The sequence below is a fragment of the Gastrolobium bilobum genome, unplaced genomic scaffold, assembly GCF_033153095.1.
Source record: "Gastrolobium bilobum isolate Gb01-03AN ecotype WA unplaced genomic scaffold, APGP_CSIRO_Gbil_v1 utg7653, whole genome shotgun sequence".
Classification (NCBI taxonomy): Eukaryota; Viridiplantae; Streptophyta; class Magnoliopsida; order Fabales; family Fabaceae; genus Gastrolobium; species Gastrolobium bilobum.
Genome location: NW_026897564.1, coordinates 13,634 through 33,219, shown reverse-complemented (window position 1 = coordinate 33,219; position 19,586 = coordinate 13,634). Strand labels below are relative to the sequence as shown.

The 19,586-nt window shown below is 33.1% G+C and overlaps 2 protein-coding genes and 1 pseudogene across 2 annotated transcripts; all 3 read right to left on the bottom strand.

Annotated features, from left to right (window-relative positions):
* Positions 1-2,331: 2,331 nt before the first annotated feature.
* LOC133308159 (monooxygenase 2-like) lies at positions 2,332-4,859 on the bottom strand. The gene is made up of 6 exons (XM_061508764.1): positions 4,721-4,859; positions 4,166-4,312; positions 3,790-3,858; positions 3,456-3,621; positions 3,067-3,295; positions 2,332-2,920 (listed from the first exon to the last, which is right to left on the bottom strand). The coding sequence occupies exons 1-6, from the start codon at positions 4,786-4,788 to the stop codon at positions 2,358-2,360; spliced, it is 1,242 nt and encodes a 413-aa protein (XP_061364748.1). The 5' UTR covers positions 4,789-4,859; the 3' UTR covers positions 2,332-2,357.
* Positions 4,860-5,469: 610 nt separating this feature from the next.
* Positions 5,470-7,901, bottom strand: LOC133308130 (uncharacterized; annotated as a pseudogene).
* Positions 7,902-14,820: 6,919 nt separating this feature from the next.
* LOC133308156 (monooxygenase 2-like) lies at positions 14,821-18,589 on the bottom strand. The gene is made up of 6 exons (XM_061508759.1): positions 18,510-18,589; positions 17,995-18,141; positions 16,337-16,405; positions 16,021-16,186; positions 15,634-15,862; positions 14,821-15,485 (listed from the first exon to the last, which is right to left on the bottom strand). Exons 1-6 carry the CDS (start codon positions 18,587-18,589, stop codon positions 14,920-14,922), a joined length of 1,257 nt encoding a protein of 418 aa, XP_061364743.1. The 3' UTR covers positions 14,821-14,919.
* Between the last annotated feature and the right edge of the window lie 997 nt (positions 18,590-19,586).

Here is a 19,586-nt window from a genome sequence, read left to right as displayed (position 1 = left end):
TTTTTTGTTCAAAATTTCGATGGGAATGTGTTCTCACGAAAATTTTGACGGAAATTGTTTTGAGGAAAATATTTCATTCGAAACTTTCGACGAAATTTAGATTCTCTAAAGAATTTTTGACAGAATATTTTTACAATCAAAATTTTTTATCAAAATATTTTTTGTCAAAAATGGTTACGAAATTTTTTGACAGCAATTTGTTCCGTTGAAAATTTTGATGGAAATATTTTTTATGAAAAAACTTGACAAAAATATTTAGTCGAAAATTTTCAATAAAAATGTGTTTCGCTAAAAATTTTGACGAAAATTTTTTTTTGCCACAAATTTTAACGAAAATGTTTCCGTCGAAAACTTTCGCCGAAATTTGAATTCTGTAAATAATTTTGATGAAATTTTTTTCCGACAAAAAATTTCTATGGAAATGTGTTTCGTCGAAATTTTTGATGAATATGTTTTTTTGTGAAATATTTTGACGAAATTTAGATTCCGTAAAAAAATTTGACAGAAAAATTTTTCTGTCAAATTTTTTTACAGAAATGTTTAGTCACAAATTTTAATGAAAATATTTTTCGACAAAATTTTTTGCGAAAAATGTTGATAAAAAAAATTTTCGTCAAAAATTTACGTAATTGTTTTACGTTAAAACTTTCTTTTAATGTAATTGTGGTTTTCTTTTTCTTTTTTTCACATAATGAGTATGAGTCAAGTTTTGGGTCAATGTGTCATTATTAAAACAAGTCAAGTTCAAAACTGACCCAAATAAAAGTGGGTTAGTATTTAAACCAGTTCAAAAAAAATAAGTATTTATGAATCAAATCAAGGTCAAATAAAAAACAGGGTAAATAAAATATATTTTTTGCTCAGCCCTACTAGACGTAGAAAAAATAAATATAAACGTACACTTATAATACAGAAGTTTTTCCAGACGAACATACCCATGTTCCAAAGGAGTGATTTTTTTGTGCTCCCGGCATATTTTTTTTGGTGGGGTGTAGATGAGAGAAAGAGAGAGAAAATAAAAATTTTGGTCCAGGTGTCGATCTTCGACTGTATTAAAAATTTCCCTACCAAAGGTATCAATACTCTATCTTTTCCTAGCCTATATGATTATTAATACCAAAGGTATCAAGATTTAGGTAAGTGCTTCACGCCTTTACGGTAGAGCACAAACAAAAGTTTATATAGAAACAAACATGATGGCCACAGTCCACAATTCGTATTATAGGAGGTGCCATAATTCAATTTGATGAAGACAGGCCATACGTATATCTTCCTAAAATGCACTAACCTTTTCCTTTTTTTTACTATTTTCATTTTCTTTCTCAAAGGTACAAATACTTTACCTAAGCAGAGAGAGAAATAGCTCAACTCACAAATTGGAATTTGAGTTCGATATATTTTCATTAATATCGAAAAATAGCTTCCTGTACTTAAAATAAATAAATAAATAGCTCATGTGTGATTAGAGGTAACACATATGACAATCTCATTCCACTATGTTTGTTTTTTTTTTTTTTTGGTATTCCATTCCACTATGTTTTTAATTTTAAAAAATAATTTACAAGTTTTTTTTTGCCGTCTTAATGAAAAATGTCAGATTTAATAATAAAAAAACAGCCTACTATTTTTTTAATTATTTAAATAAATAAAAGACTGGATTTGTCCTTGTCCTTATCCTGTTGTATCACTATGTCATAAGCTATGCATATGCAACTGAATTATTAACATATAAAACTAAGGTCTCTCAAAGAATCTCATAAAGAGTTCATCATCAATCAAGGGTCAACTTCTTTATGGTGAACTGATAAAATAATAAATCGCATGGGTATTTTTTAAAATACTCATATAGAGCTCTGCCAGTTGTGTATTAAAAACAAGTATGAACCTTATTAACAATCTCCTCAAGTTGATTAACTCATCAAAATACGTATCATGAGAATGTTAGCGACGCAGACACGCAGACGTAAAAACATGTAAATAAATGTTCATGGTTATTCTTTTTTCATTTCTCTAGTGTAAATTTGATGTGCTACAAAACTATACATATTTTGTAGTCTTATTTATTAGAAATATTTACTTCTTATTTTATTTTAGTTGATTATATTTATATTTGAATAAACTAGTATTCCTTATCTATTTTATGTTTAAGTTTTCACACATATTTTAAAGGATTTTGAATAAACATTAAACATATTTTGAAGCAAAAAAGGAAGGAAATTTTATTTAAACAAAGTCTTATCTAAATCTCTTAAGTTTATAAAGAGAATCAAACAAACTTTATTCTTATTCAAGCTTTGACAAGGCAAGATGAAAGGCAACAATTAAAGGACTAAGCATTTTACAAGATAATTAAGTCTCTAAGAGCTATTTAGTTTTCCACAATCGAAATCTGACTTCTTCCACAGGATACCTGCTAGGAATGCAGCGAAAACTTTGTCCCTCAAAAAGGTAACAAATTTTGAATCACTCTGCTGAATAGAACCCATAATATAAGCTGTAGTAATAAGATCAATGCCTCTCCACTTTCTCTCCTTTGCATATTTCTTTAAGGCTTCCTCAATCCTCTTGTATTGGTCCTCTTCTTTTTCTTCTTCTTCCTTCTCTTTCATATGTTTCACTGGCTTTTTGGAGAAGGCCTCAGCCAGGCACCTGGCTAAAACAACCCCATCTTCCAAAGCACTACATCCACCCTGGCCAAGATCAGGAGTCATGGGATGGAAAGCATCTCCAGCAACACAAACATTGCCTTTACTAATATTTCCAAACATGATCTCCCAGGGATGTCTATATCTCAATGGAGCTAATAAGAAACTATCTAGTTCAGTTTTTTCTACGAAGGACCCATCATCACTTTGCATCTTCTCAAGCTTGTTTAACACAAATTGTTTCAGTTTAGCAGGGTCCTCTCCTAGCTCTTTTTCTGCAAGAAGAAGCCAAGGGGACTAGTAAATGTGACAATGGTAAGCATATATGTTAAATGTCATAGGCTAATATGATCACAATGCATAACACGAGCTTGCAAGCATATATTAGCACCAAAAATAAATAAATGAAAATTGAATTCACCTTGGTTGGTGGGAGTCCAAGTGAAAAACCAGTAAACGGTCTTCTCATCACAAGGAATAGCACCAAATCGCAAACCTTTGCCAAAGAACTGCCTGAAAATGGGCTCAAGCCCGTTGTTGGTGTTCAATTCTGCACTGCCCCTGATTGCACATCTCCCTGTAGGAGAGAGCTCCTTGAAGCCTAGCCACTTTGCCACCCGGGAGTGTACTCCATCACACCCAATCAATACCTTTTCAGTTGCAAACATCCTTGTATCAGTTAAGTTTTTACTGATATATATATATTGATTCATAACAGAAGCTGTTTTCTTCATATAAATGAACTTCATTCCATGAAGGGGTAAAATTATCTTTGGTTATTTCATAAGTCATGTCTCATGTATTGTTTACCTTGGTTTTGATGGTTGTACCATCAGCAAGATGAAGTATCTTAGAGAAGCCAGATTCCTCAATAGAAACCACCTTGGACGAGAACCTGATGGTGCCACTTGGAAGCTCATTGGCAAGGGCTTCCAACATTAACCGCCTTCTTACGCAACGAACTTCACCAACTCCACTGCATCACATAAAAACACCCATCATAGCAACAAATTCAGATCATATTTGAGTACCTTGGCCTCTACACATTGAAAGTAACCCACTGAAGTATATAATGTACGGCAAGAAACAATATAAGCTCAGACACATAGGGTGAACATTATCCATATATATACAGAGTACTTACTTCTTTCCTTTATCAATGAAAGACGTACTTGATGTTTGTTGCCCCGTAATCAAAGAAGTAGTCACACTCCTGCACACCAACTGGAGTTGTTTAGTTTCACGCTTTTATTCTTACTCTTACTCCATTTAGTTTAGTTCTCATTTTTATTTTATTTTCATGTTCTGATTAATTAAGAATATATAAAGAATGAAGACACATGGATTTGGTGAAAATCAGAAACCCATTTGCAAACAAAGCAATTATTAAATTGAAACTTAGAACATTTGGTTCTTGAATTAATTATGATAGCAGTTCAAAGAACCACATCACTCATAGTGTGAAAGTGACTGAAGCGGGCGAGAGTGACATATAAATAAATTGATAAAGAATTACTTACCCACAAAGCTGGACATGTTGGTGGCGAAGGATGTCTCCAACACCAAGAGTATCCAAGGCCATCCAAGCATTTTTCCATTGTGAGAATGCAAATCCAGTGCCTCTCAAAGTATCTGCAGATTCTAATACCAAACTTTGGATACCCAACCTGCCAGCAAAAATATATCACTATCAAATGCTTGCCTAATTTACATTAAAAATCATATGGATAAATAATGGGAAAAAAGTATCTTCTTTTAAATGACAGATCTTGTGTCATTTCATATTCACAAAGAAATGAGATCTATTGAAAAAATAATAAAGATAAAAAAATAAAAGTATGGGATCCACATTTCTTTGTGAGAGTGAAATGATACAAGATGTGTCATTTAAAATGACACATCCTTTTCCCATAAATAATATTATATATATATAGAAGTTATATTTATAAAAAAAATTTACAAATATGATCGGTCATACTTCAATCAAAAATGTATAATCGGTTATACTTAATATAATTTGTAAAAAATATTATAAATGAATCTTTCTCCATGTATAAAGAGAGATGAAGAGGCACCTGTGAAGTCCTAAGGATGTAGTAAGGCCAGCAATTCCAGCACCAACAATCACAATATTTGTTTCCATTGCCTTTATGAATGAGTTGTCTCCTGTGGAAAGGCTATCAATCCTTCTAGTTTTATTGATCTAATGGCCAGAAGCGTTAGGTAATTGTAGTGCTTCGGGGAAGAGCGCACACAAAAGTTTATATATATAGTGAGACAAAGATGATGACCAGAGTCCACAATATTGCTTATCATAGGAGGTGCCGCAATTCAATTTGAGGACGACAGATGCCATAATTCAATTTGATGACGACAGGCCACACGTAAAATGATAACGTCAAAGATCCATAATTCGATTTGATGACGACAGGCCATATGTAAAATGCTCTAACTCTTTTTCTCTGTTATTTTCTTTCTCAAAGATACAAATAGCTCAATTCACAAAATGAAATAACCTTTCAATATTCCGCATGTCAGGCGGGTGGAAGGGAACCATGGTTGTCAAACTCGAGATTCTATGCAAACTCGGAAAGGTGAACCAAAATCGTAAATCGTAAAATCGTAACACGGATCGTGGACTCGTAACACAAGATACAAATTATATTTATATATATTTATATGCATATAAAGTAATATAATAAGCAAATTTAATTCAACCAACCAGCAGAATAATGTCATACAATAGTCATAATCACATAATGTCTCAAACACATAAAGTCATAGCACACAACATTCAAATCCAAAACAATATATCAATCAAATCTCAATGGAATGATGGAATGTCATAATCATCCTCCGTCCCATCATCTTCATCACCATCTTCATTATTTCCTTCATCATCATCTTCATCACCAAAACAATGTTGCATGATGTCTTCTCCACCTTCCCCACCAAGTTCAGAACCACCATCATCTTCAGGTATCATCAAAGCATCTTCATCTGTAGCATCTAAGATAAATTCAGGAATATCCAAATCATCTATATCTTCAATGTTGGATGGACTTCCCTCATTTTCCACAATCCATTCATCATCAGATGAAAGATCATCTATGCTATAAAATTCATGCTCTTGCCCAACACTTTTTTTGTGTTCCCTCTTCTTGGCCAATTTAAAATTGGCCATCACATATACAAGATCATTCATTTTCTTCTGTTTCAGGTGATTTCTTTTCTTGGTATGGACCTAAACAAATACAAACCCAATGAATATATAGCAATTAGCAAGTAATAGGTAGTGATTTTAAATTTTAACTATAAAAAACAAATCATTTACCATCTCAAAAGCACTCCAGTTACGCTCACACCCAGACGAACTGCATGTCAAGCTTAATATACGAATGGCAAATCTTTGTAACTCTGGATGCTGAAATCCATAAGATTCCCACCATTGTGCTGGAGTCTTTAATTTCAAGCCTTCTTGAGCTATTGAACTACCAAAAAAATCTTCTTGCAGCTTGAAAATTTCAATTTGCTTATCACTGTGATTTCTTTCTTCAATACTCGTTGTCATCCTATCCAAACACTGATATAGTCCATGCATAACTTCAAAATCAGCTTTAAAATCAGGACCATAATGAAGTTGAGGATTAAGGTAATAGCCTGCAGCATGCAAAGGTCTATGGAGTTGTCGATCTCATCTACTATCAATGATTGTCCACAGAGGCATATATCTAAGGTGGGAACAAATTGAGTTAGTTTTAAAACAAAGGCTACAAATTACAAGGTTCTTTTGCTTTAAATTCATAATTACCTGCTTTCGACGCCTCTAAGATCGCTTCGAATAGTTTCTTTTGCTTTATCCATTGCTTCATAAATGTATCACATGGCTGGTTTTTCATCATAATCAACCATACGAAGCACTTTGATTAACGGAAAAGCACCCCTCAAGCAATTGACAAGGTTCTTCCAAAACTTCTTGTCTATAACCACATCCTCAATATATTTCCCATCCTTTGATTTTGCACACTGGCTAGACTGCCATTTCTCTGAAGTGAACATTCTTTGCAATGGTCCCTTGTTTTCACCTAGGCAACCCAAGGTCAGATATGATGTGGCAAAGCGAGTCATGTCTGGCCTCACTAAATCCTTTCCTTTTGTAAAATGTTGTAATAAACAAATTAAGGAAGTCCTTGAATATATATAAGTAGTAATTTTTCTCCCTTTTGCAATGGTATCTTTATGCATTGGTATGCCCTCAAGATCTTCCAACATCAAATCAATGCAGTGAGCGGCACAAGGTGTCCAATACAAATGTAATCTTTTTTCCATCAACAATCTTCCAGCAGCTTTGTAATTGGCAGCATTGTCAAACACAACTTGAATAACATTTTCTTCTCCCACCTCTTTAATAATTTCTTAAAGCATAGCAACAATGACTTCAGTTGTTTTTGATATATGAGAGGCATCAATAGACTTCAAAAAAACTGTTCCTTTGGGGCTATTGACCAAGAAGTTGATTAATGTCCTCCTCCTTTGATCAGTCCAACCATCAGTCATTATTGTGCAACCTGTTTTCTTCCAAAAAACTTTATGTTTCTCCATATTAGTCATTGTCAACTGCACATGTTGCTTCAAATATTTTTCTCTGATTTCATGGTAAGATGGAGGTTTAAATCCATGACCATGTCCTATAACATCATCAAACATCTCTTGAAATTCATCACTCTTCACAACATTAAATGGTATAGCATTGGCATAAAAAAATTTAGCAATTTTTTAACATGCCGACTCTCTCAAATCCTTCTTAAATAAACAATTGATGGTGGTTTGAGTACTCACTCCTTTTCTCTTGAAAATATTTGGAACTTGAGATTGAGATTGAGAGCTTTCATCTTCTTCCCCTTTTCTTTTTTCTCCAAGTATTTCACATTCATTTTGAGACTGACTACTTGATTTCTTATTTTGCAACAAGAACACAATATCCCACATTTGTTTCTTCACACCATCAGGAACAGATGGGCAAGCTATCACATCTCTTTTAGTCCCAACCAAATGATGTTTCAGTCTATAAACTCCTCCAGTTAGTACCCTTGTACAAAACTTGCATTTAATTTTTTTTGCATTTCCATCCACTACAAATCCATAACTACATGCAACATCATTCTTACTTCCAAGAGCATTCTTATGAATTTTTTTAGAAGTTGTTGTTCCTCCACTTTCACATGCAGTAGTACTATTAACACCACTTGAAGACATTTTCTAAAAATATACAACATTCAAATTCACAACAAATAATAAAAATTAACCACGATTTAATTGGACCAGCGTCAAGCAAAAATTAAGAGGACAAAAAAAACTTGCCACAATTCAAGTGAAATTAACTTAGACTAATTTTAATACAACTAATTTTATTTTTTCCTTTGAATACAAAATCAAACAGAGGCAATTCAAGTGAAAAAAAATTTAATTTGTTTTTTCAAATAAATCTGATTTGGTTTGGATACTCAAAAAAAAAAAAAACAAATCTGATTTGGTTTAGTTTACTTTACGGTTTATCAAATAAAATAAAAAAACTGATTTTGTTTTATAAAATAAAATAAACTGGTTTTGTTTTATAAAATAAAAAAACTGATTTTGTTTTATAAAATAAAATAAACTGATTTTGTTTTATAAAATAAAATAAAATAAACTTATTTTGTTTTATAAAACAAAATAAACTGATTTTGTTTTATAAAATAAATAAAATGATTTTGTTTTATAAATAAAATAAACCGATTTTGTTTTATAAAATAAAATAAAATGATTTTGTTTTATAAAATAAAATAAAATGATTTTGTTTTATAAAAATGATTTATAAAAAAAAAAAGTAAAACAAAGACGGTAGAAGAGATGAGATGAGGCAGAGGCGACGACACAAAAAAAAATGAAACAAAGAAGAGATCCAGACAGAGGCAGACGCAGACCAGAGAGCACTAACCGGTGGTGAGGGACGACCGATGACGGTGGCTTGAAGCACGACGGCTAAGCAGAAGACGGTTGCTCGAAGAACGCGGAGAAGCTTCACTCAGCAAGACGACGAAGCAAGCGGAGAAGCTTCACTCACGCGGAGAAGACGGTGGCTTGAAGGTCTTCGTCAGTCGCGAGTTTCTCTCCCACGATGGTGGCTCAGGATCTAAGTTTTTTTTTAGCTAAAAAACCCATTTATACTCACTCCTTTCCGGGTCAAATATTCGGGTAATGGGTTTTTTTTCTGATGAAAACGTTTAACTCGTACGATTATACGAGTTTGTCAAGAAACTCGATGTTTCTGCCATTTGAGGACCAAAAGCGAGTAATTGAAGAACGTGACTCGTAACACTATTGCTGAAGCGTAAACTCGTCCGATTTCACGAGTAAACGCGCGAGTTTAACAACCATGAAGGGAACCCATGGCGATGCAACATTATTAATGGATTAAGTTAGCCCAATCATATCAAGTGAGTTTGTTAGGCATACCAAAGGAAACCTATTGCAGGGAATTACAACAATGGATTAAGCTGGATCAACTATCATGTCTCAATCCAAAATCTTTCTCCCTATAACACCTCGTATGCACTCGGTATATTAACATATATATAATATTAAGCATAGCAAGTTTAAACAAGTAAACGTGGAGCTTACTTGATAATACACTAATAATTCTAATTCAAATCGTGATTAAATTTTTTCTTTACTTTATGTATTGCACTTCCCATAATTAGTTTCATTATTACCCGATGTCATATCTTTTGTTGACACGATTCATATCACATATTTCGTACATTTCTTGCTACCCAAGTTATCATGTCATGCGGGTACATACAAGTTATACATGCATAAAATATATTATCTAGCAATCCATTGCATAGGCTATCATATACATATCATGTCTCAAAATAATACCAATAGTGTTACTTAATAATATTCCTAACCTAAGTATTTAGGAAATTAAATGATTAAATAATTAATCATGCATTATTGGGTTGAATTAAGTAAAAGACTTAAACAAAAAAAATTGAGGCCACTTTTGGGTCAAAAAGTGCAGTTAGTGAGACTTTTGAGGTAAAAATGTGTGTAAAAAAATTACCCGGAATGTAAAAATAAAGCTAAAAATATTACTGGAAAAATATCTCAAACCAATGGATAAAGTTTGAAGGAGAGTTGAGGTAACTAGATAAATAAGCTTTTACCCAGTTAAAGTAACCTACCCTATGTTAAGTGGTAAAACATGACATTTTCCCGTCATTTGCTTCTTCTTCTTCGTGGAGCAAGAAAAAGGACGAGAGAAAGAAACCATCGGAGAAGAGCTCCATTTCACAACCCCCTCATTTCTCAACCAAATCCCTTGGTTCTTGAACCAAAATTGCATAGAATCTCAAGCCAAACACAACTCATAACTTAGATTCTCTTGAAATCAAGTGTGTAGTGAGAAAATATGAGAGGAAAGTGGCGCCCTAACATGGAGAAGGAAGCTTGGAGTGGCTCATTGGTTGATTCAAGGCTTGGAATCCACTCCCTAGGTGATTCTAAGATTATCCGTGGTAAGAAATTCCACTTTCATTAAGTTTTATGAGATTGGGTATGTTAGGGTTTTCTTTGAGAAAATGCTTGAATGGTGGGGTAGTGTAGAGAGTGATTCTTTGGAAAAATTTCTTAGAATGATGAATAATCGGTAGAAATGAGCTTAGATAGTCATTTGGGCATAGTTTAAAATTTTCAAAAAGAAATAATGCTTGGTTTGGTGAGATTTCTTCCATTCCAAACCATTGATTGATTGAGTGGTTAATTGTGTCCCTTGTATTGCTAGGATTGAGGCAAGTGAAATTGATTTTAAATATAAACGTTTATTAACGCAAAAAAAAAAGTTTATCCGTATTTTAATTCAATTATTGTGATTGTAACTGCTTTTAATGTCATACATAATGTTAACAAACCGATTCTAGAACGGGATGTTACAACTCACATCATTATATCAATTAACCCAAAAAAGATGTAATAAAATAAGTAACATAGGCATATACATATGGCACTAACAAACATGCATAAACTATCCAAAATGACATAGATGTCTTATATGCTCTCCAAAATAATAACATGTCATATATATATATATATATATATATAAGGGAAAAGTATTTCTACAGCCACTTTAGATAAGGTTATCTACAGCTATTTCTTTTTAACTAAGTATGACCGGTCATACTTAGTTATAACAATAAAATTGTTCTTTTTTTCTCTTTCCTCAGACACTGTCGGCTGACGTGACGGAGAGAGAAAATGCAATTTTAATGTATGACCGGTAATACTTAGTTAAAAAGGAGTAGTTGTAGACAACCTTATCTAAAGTAGCTGTAGAAATGTTTTCTCCTATATATATATATATATATATATATATATATATATATATATATATATATATATATATCAAAAGTCAGTCTAAAATCTCATGTGATATAATATCCCTCTCTCGGCCTCCTTCCGTGTGATGCACCAACATCATGAGTCTTTGCACCTAAAATGTAATCGCCATAACGCGGGGCGAGATAATCATTTCAGTAAACTATGGGTCTTTGGAGGGTTCCTCCACCCTTAAGTTCACTTCAGGCATAATCACAATAAAAACGAATATTAGGCATCATCATATATATATATCTTGCATGTGTGCAATAATAAATTCTATTAGCTAGAGAACAATGTATGCATTACGCAAGGAAACACCATCTTGCAACTACCAAGTATGAGGAAACATTGTCTCATATTAAGCATAAGGAAACATTATTTTATGCCTCACATAAGGAAGCACCATCTTGTGTGGCACAGAACACACATACATATGAATGCATTATATCATAACTCAATTTTCAAAAATATACCATGTATGTAATTCATCCTCCCTCGGAGTCTGGTGGAACAAACATGGGTTAAATTAACCCCAAGGACCGAAAGTTTACCTTTTGAAGCAATATCCTTCAATATACTTCTTGTATCCAAGATTTAAAGATTTAAAGACAATAAGTACATATACTAGTCTACCACATTCAATTTAACATTATCTTTTTCCTGTTTATAACACTTAAGGATTTTTCAAGCAACGGATATTTAAGTGGATACTTAACCTATAGTAGGGGACTCTAATTGGCCTCGTTAAGCCCTCTTTTCAGTACTAGAACATTTCTACATGGGAAAACATATTTTTTTCCCGAAAATATGGCAATATCCGGATATTCCTTGTGGGCATATCCGGATATGCATATCCTGATATTTTGCGTTAGTTTGCAGAACAATAGTCAACATGAAATGGGTGATCATTTAACACTCAAATACAACTCTCTCAACAACCTAGCATGCTTTTCTACACATGGGTTCATACCCCAACTCATAAATCATGAAATCCCTAATTTTCATAACCTAACTCATGTCATTTTCATGAGATTCAACAAAGGGGGTCATGATAATTACCTTGAGAGCTTCAACAACCAAGAAAGAAGGGTTTCCTAGCTTTAACACTCCCTCTTTCACACCAGTCCTTGACAAATCCAAAGATGGTCTCACAAGGTGGAGGTGGGTTTCTCTTTCTCTCAAACACAACTCTCAAGTGGAGAAAGATGAGTGGTGAGATGGAGATGAAATTTGTGAGTGTTCTCTCTTGTTTCATGAGGATAAGATGGAGCTATATGGAGAAGAGGGGGAATAAGCTCTTCATCGGTTGTGGAGGAGAGCACTTCGACGGAAGAGAAGAGAGAATGAGGAGTGTGGGTGTGTTTTAGTATATTTTAAGTGAGTTTTACTATTCCCATGTGTATAAACTTATCTATCTCACTCATTAACTCGCTTTCAAATTTATCATATTGGCTTATAATATTTTTGTGGTAATATTCCCAAATTTATTTTTAAATCTCAGACAATTTTGACTACTCCTATCTTTACTCCAAAAATTTTATTATCCTGTTTCCCAAAAATAATTTAATTCATTTTAATTTGACCTCTCATTTAATTAATCATTATTAATCCTGATTAATTCATTTTTGTAAATATTGGTGACTGGTGAACATACAAAAGTTTATGGTTAGACAAAGATGATAACGTCAGTGAGGTGCCATAATTCAATTTGGCGAGGACAGGCCATAGGTAAAATGCTCCTACTTTTTTTCTCTGTCATTCTAGATCTAACTCCATTACTGTTCAGAACACAAACTGGAAAGCTAAGTTTGAACTGCAACTATACTTGTGGCAATCCATTTTGGACATGTACAATTTACCACCAGCTTCAACTTGCATTGTATCTTCTTGTTTTCGCTTAAAGTAAATAAATCTTCTACAATTGCTGACATCAATGATAGAGTAGAGTAGAAGATGCGTCCTCATGGAATTTTCTTTAATCAACCATTGAACCTACACACAATTTATTTCTGTATAAAATATGAACATACTAGAGTCAGTTCAAACTGGCGGCTGGGTAACTTTAACCCCAATTCTGACCTCAGCTCAGCCTAGAGTAAAAAAAAATTATGTACTCTCATCCTCTAGAAGGGCATGCATTATTTCAATGAAAACGACAAGTGGCATAAAATAACGCTCATAAAAAATTGTATAGGAAATATTAAAACAATAAAATGGCATTTTTACAATTTTCTGCACGGACTTTTATAAACAAGAAACAAAATATAAACAATGTAACACTTCTACTATGACTATTAATGGAAGCAGAAAATAAAGCAAAACATGCCTTCGTTTTTATTACTTTAATTCATTTGATAACTACTCTTGTATTTGATCAAAATTTAGTTGTTTTTTTTTTTTAATTGTATAACATTCATTGACATAAAAAAGGTGTACTATCAAATTACATTACAATATTATATGATAAAATATAAACGTACTCTCATAATACAAAAGTATTTCCAAGAGTACATACCCATCTAACAAAGGCAATAAGGCATCAATACTCAATCTTTTCCTAGCAGATATGAGCATCCCAGGAAATAGAAAGAAAAAAAAAACTCAATTTATAAACCTTTCGGACCAACTTATGCCAACTTACGTTGCTTGTCTTTCATTAAGCGAGTGGTTCTAACGACCCAGCGGGTCCGTGATTTTTACAAAACTGGCCGGTCGAATCCGATTGTAACTGGGCCAAAATGATTTGAACGTATATCTAATCTAATGTGTAATTCGGACCGGCCAACCAGATTGTCCCTGTTCGAACTGAGTTTTAAAACATTGTTTAAAACAAGTATGAACTTTAATAACTATCTCCAATGTTATTAACTCATCAAAGTAGGTATGATGAGAATGTTAGAGACGCATATTGGCAGACGTATTTTGTTATTAACTCATGGTTTTTTTTTTCATTTTTCTTGTGTAATTTTTCTGGGCTACAAATTTATATATATTTTTCAGTTTTATTTATTAGAAAATTGTACTTCGTATTTTGTTTTAGTTGAATAAACCAAGGAAGCACATACACGATTTTTTTGGGTAAAAAATAGGTGTCATATACCGACACGTTCCGACATGTTCCAACACGCGTCCCACACGAGGTCAATGTTTTCTGACACATATTTTTTTTTTAATCCAAATTTTATTTTATTTTATCTTTTTAACTAAACATGAAAAATTAATTTATAAATCAAATATTTTCTGTTATGTAATTTGACACGAAAAATTATTTTTGCTTTATATTTATGTTATGGAATTTCAATATTTGATTAGTAAAATGACTTATTATAATGTATTAAATGTAAACTATATTATATGTTTTAAAAATATTATTTAATATCAAAATGTGTCGTAACATGTCGAAATTTTAGAATTAACGTGTCGGCGTGTTGTGTCGTGTATCTTGTGTCTCGTGTCAATGTCATGCAATATATAGGAATAAACTAGTATTCCTTATTTATTTTATGTTATGTTTTCACACATATTTTCAAGAATTTTGAATAAATATTAAACATATTTTTAAGCAAAAAAGCAAATAAATTTTATGGGGTTAGTGTTTCTCATGTTTAAGGAAATAACTTTATCTCCTATAGACATATGAAACATAATTTTATGGAACTCATACACTTTTTAAGTATGTATACAAGATACAATTATTTCCTACAGCGAAACATCAAACCCAAATTTTATTTAACCAAAGTCTTATCTAAATCTATAAGTTTATAAAGAGAATCAAACAAACTTTATTCTTATTCAAGCCCGTCATTGACAAGGAAAGAAGAAATGCAACAATAAAGGACTAAGCAGAATTACGTCTCTAATAAGAGTTATTTAGTTTTCCACAATCGAAATCTGACTTCTTCAACAGGATACCGGCTAGGAATGCAGCCAAAACCTTGTCCCTCAAAAAGGTTACAAATTTTGAATCACTCTGCTGAATAGAACCCATAATATAAGCTGTACCCACAAGATCAATGCCTCTCCACCTTCTCTCGTTTGCATATTTTTTCAAGGCTTCCTCAATCCTCTTGTATTGGTCCTCTTCTTTTTCTTCTTCTTCCTTCTCTTTCATATGTTTCATTGGCTTTTTGGAGAAGGCCTCAGCCAGGCACCTGGCTAAAACAACCCCATCTTCCAAAGCACTACATCCACCCTGGCCAAGATCAGGAGTCATGGGGTGAAAAGCATCTCCAGCAACACAAACATTGCCTTTACTAATATTTCCAAACATGATCTCCCAGGGATGTCTATATCTCAATGGAGCTGATAGGAAACTATCTAGTTCAGTTTTTTCTACGAAGGACCTAACATCACTTTGCATCTTCTCAAGCTTGTTTAACACAAATTGTTTCAGTCTAGCAGGGTCCTCTCCTAGCTCTTTGTCTGTAACAAGAAGCCAAGGGGACTAGTAAATGTGACAATTTTAAGCATATGATAATGTCATAGGCAAATATGATCACAATGCATAACACTAGCTTGCAAAGCATATATTAGCACCAAAAATAAATAAATAAATAAAAATTGAATTCACCTTGGGTGGTGGGAGTCCAAGTGAAAAACCAGTAAACGGTCTTCTCATCACAAGGAATAGCACCAAATCGAAAACCTTTGCCAAAGAACTGCATGAACTTGGGCTCAAGCCCGTGGTTGATATTCAATTCTGCACTACCCCTGATTGCACATCTCCCTGTAAGAGAGGGCTCCTTGAAGCCTAGCCACTTTGCCACCCGGGAGTGTACTCCATCACACCCAATCAATACCTTTTCAGTTGCAAACATCCTTGTATCATTTAAGGTTTTACTGATATATATATTGATTCATAATAGAAGTTGTTTTCTTCTTATAAATGAACTTCATTCCATGAAAGGGTAAAAGTGTCTTCGGTTATTTCATATGTCATGTCACACATATTGTTTACCTTGGTTTTGATGGTTGTACCATCAGCGAGATGGAGTATCTTAGAGAAGCCAGATTCCTCAATAGAAACCACCTTGGACGAGAACCTGATGGTGCCACTTGGAAGCTCATTGGCAAGGGCTTCCAACATTAACCGCCTTCTTACACAACGAACTTCACCAACTCCACTGCATCACATAAAAACACCCATCATAACAACAATTTTAGTGGCCTCTACACGCTGAAAGTAACCCACTACTGAAGTATATCATGTACGGCAAGAAAAAATAGGAGCTAAGGCATATAGGGTGAACATTATCCATATACAGAGTACCTACTTCTTTTCTTTATCCATGAAAGACGTATTTGATGTTTGTTGCCCCGTGATCAAAGAAGTAGTCACATTCCTGCACACCAATTGGAGTTATTTAGTTTCATGCTTTTTTTCTTCCTGTATCACACACTTCGTGTTTCGTGTGCACATTGTGTATTAGCATTAATTATGATATTAAGTGTGCTTTTTGAAAATAAATTCATTTCATGTCCAATAATATTTGCTTTCGTAATTATTAGGAGCAGTGACTTAAATGTCACATTTTCTTAAATACTATGCGAATAGTATTTTTTATCAGACTGATACGCGTCCAAACTCGCTATGACCGGTAGTGAATTTGGTTTGGCCACGTAGCACATTCCCATTAGCATACCAAATTTGCTACCGGTAGTAGCAAATTTAATAGCATGTGATTTCGTAATACATGACACACTTTCGCAAGAAAAAGATTGACTGTTTTGACCACTAAATTTGCTAACACTATTAGCGAATTTGGTACATTAATAGAAAAAATATTTGAACGTACGACAATCTGGTAAAAAATATTATTTGCGTGGCATTTAGGCAAAAAAATTTAAAAAAAAGTTGCAATTTGATCACTTTTAATTAGCCTTACTTTAGTTAGAATTGACCTACATTAGCCTATAATCACATGACAAGTGGCTCACATAAGACAAAAAGAGTTAAACACGATTTAAAGTTGCAGAGTCAACACGCTTTAGCACCATAGGTGAAAAATATTCTTAGTAATTTTGAGCGTTTTTTATCTATAACATTTCCATATTAGTATACATAGACTGGATTTATTTGTGTGGAGATGTTAATTCTAATCTAAGAGGATCACACTGAAGCAGATTTGCGCCTCTATATGTTTACTTAGATATGTAGACGTAGACGACTTTTAAAAGATTTATGCTCCTATCATCTTTTTATGTGCAATTATTAATGTAGGAGTATGAAAATCCCTCACTTTATATAGTGCTGATTACTTTAAGCCTACGAGCCACTGATTTTAGTTGTAGTTTTTTTGCATCTTAATGACATATTCTTTGTGGGTGTATTTGTTACATGACCATGAGTTATCGTGTGAAGAAATTAATTCTTAGACTATTTTTAATCTAATATTTTTAATATTGCGTAAAATATTTTACGAAATAAAATAAGAAATATGACATATTCTATAAATTAATTAGAGATGGTGTTCCACTTACTCTTACTCCGTTTAGTATATTTTTCATCTGTTCTATTTTTTTTTTTTTAAGTGTTAAACATGACTAAACACACTGGACTTAATTATTTACTCTTTGGATTGGCATCTTAATGACTCTCTCAAAATGTTTTTTCATTATGAATTCTATCGAAAACATCTTTACTAAAATCTAATCCAAGCCTTTGAAAAAGAGATGAATCTCTTTCTAACTAAAGAAAAGTAAGATTAAATATCATATTCTTACAATATTAGTGTATATGATATTAACATGGACTCTAACATCTAACGCAGCTTTAAATTCTTTCATCAAAGAAATTATTAAGTGGAAACTTAACCTATTTCGTTCTTGAATTAATTATGATATAGGAGTTCAAAAGACCACATCACTCACAGTGTGAAGTGACTGAAGCGGGCGAGAGTGACATATAAATAAATTGATAAGAAATACTTACCCAAGAAGCTGTACATGTTGCTGGCGAAGAATGTCTCCAACACCAACAGCATCCAAGGCCTTCCAAGCATTTTTCCATTGTGAGAATGCAAAGCCAGTGCCCCTCAAAGTATCTGCAGATTCTAATACCAAACTTTGGATACCCAACCTGCCAGCAAGTATATATCACTATCAAATAATAGCTTAATTTACATTAAGGGTTTAGTGTGTGTCGTTCAAAAGGATACAAGTTGTGTCCTTTCAGTGATTTACACAGATTACGAGCGGTGGTACTCTGTATAATTCTGAAAAGTTATTTTTTTTTCCACTTTACACATCAACGATGTGACTGAGGAGAGAAAAAAAAAAACAACTCTTCAGTTTTACACAAAGTACAACCGGTCGTACTTTGTGTAAAACATCTAAAATGACACAAGCTTGTGTCATTCAAAATGATACTTCTTTTATCCTTACATTAATAATCATAATCAAGGAAAAATACTACACACAGTATTTAACAGAGAATTGAAGAATTACCTGTGAAATCCTAAGGATGTAGTAAGGCCAGCAATACCAGCACCCACAATCACAATGTCTTCAACTACTTTTGTTTCCATTGCTTCGAGGAAGAGCAAATACAAAAGTTTATATGTATATAGTGAGACAAAGATGATGACCACAGTCCACAATGCTTGTGATAGGATTAGGAGGTGCCACAATTCAATTTGACGAAGACAGGCCATCCGTTTTGTATATATATATATATATATTTGTGAATATACAAAAGATTATATAGCTAGTCAGCTAGACAAAGATGATAATGTTTGTCTAAGGTGCCATAATTCAATTTGACGACGACAGGCCACACGTAAAATGCTCCAACTCTTTTTCTCTGTCATTTTCTGAATCAAAGGTACGAATAATTTATCTAAGGAGCCAGGACAAACAACTTAACTCAATTCATAAAACGGGACAACCTTTCATTGCCCAATTAATTTTTTATTCAAAAAATTATTTACAAGTAATTTTTTGGCCGTCGTAATAAAAAATAATGTTAGATCTTGTCATCGTTAGGCGAGTAACTCCCGTGAGTCCGTGAGAGAACACAAACTGAAAAGCAAGTTTCAACTGCAACTATACTTTCCTCAAACCATTTTGGACATGTACAATTTGCAACCCAACTTCAACTTGCATTGAACCTTCTTGTTTTCGCTCAAAGTAAATAAATCTTATGCAATTGCTGACATCAATGATAGAATAGATGATGTGTCCTCATGAAATTTTATTTAATCAACCATTGAACGTACATATATCTATCTACATTCTGATAATGCTTGACGATTAAATTATGTTCTACAGAAAATGCTGAACAATTGTGGACTGACCATATATCTGGCAAAACAATCAGAGCACCATAACTATGGTCAAAATCAGAACATACGAGTATCAGTTTAAACTCGCAGCTTCTTAACTTTAACCCCAGTTCAGCCCATAGTTAAAAAAAAACAACAAAGAATTATCTACTCTCATCTCCTAAAGGACTGCATTATTTCAATGAAAACGACACATGACATTAAAAAAAAAAAAAAAAATACTTTTTTGATCCTCAACAAA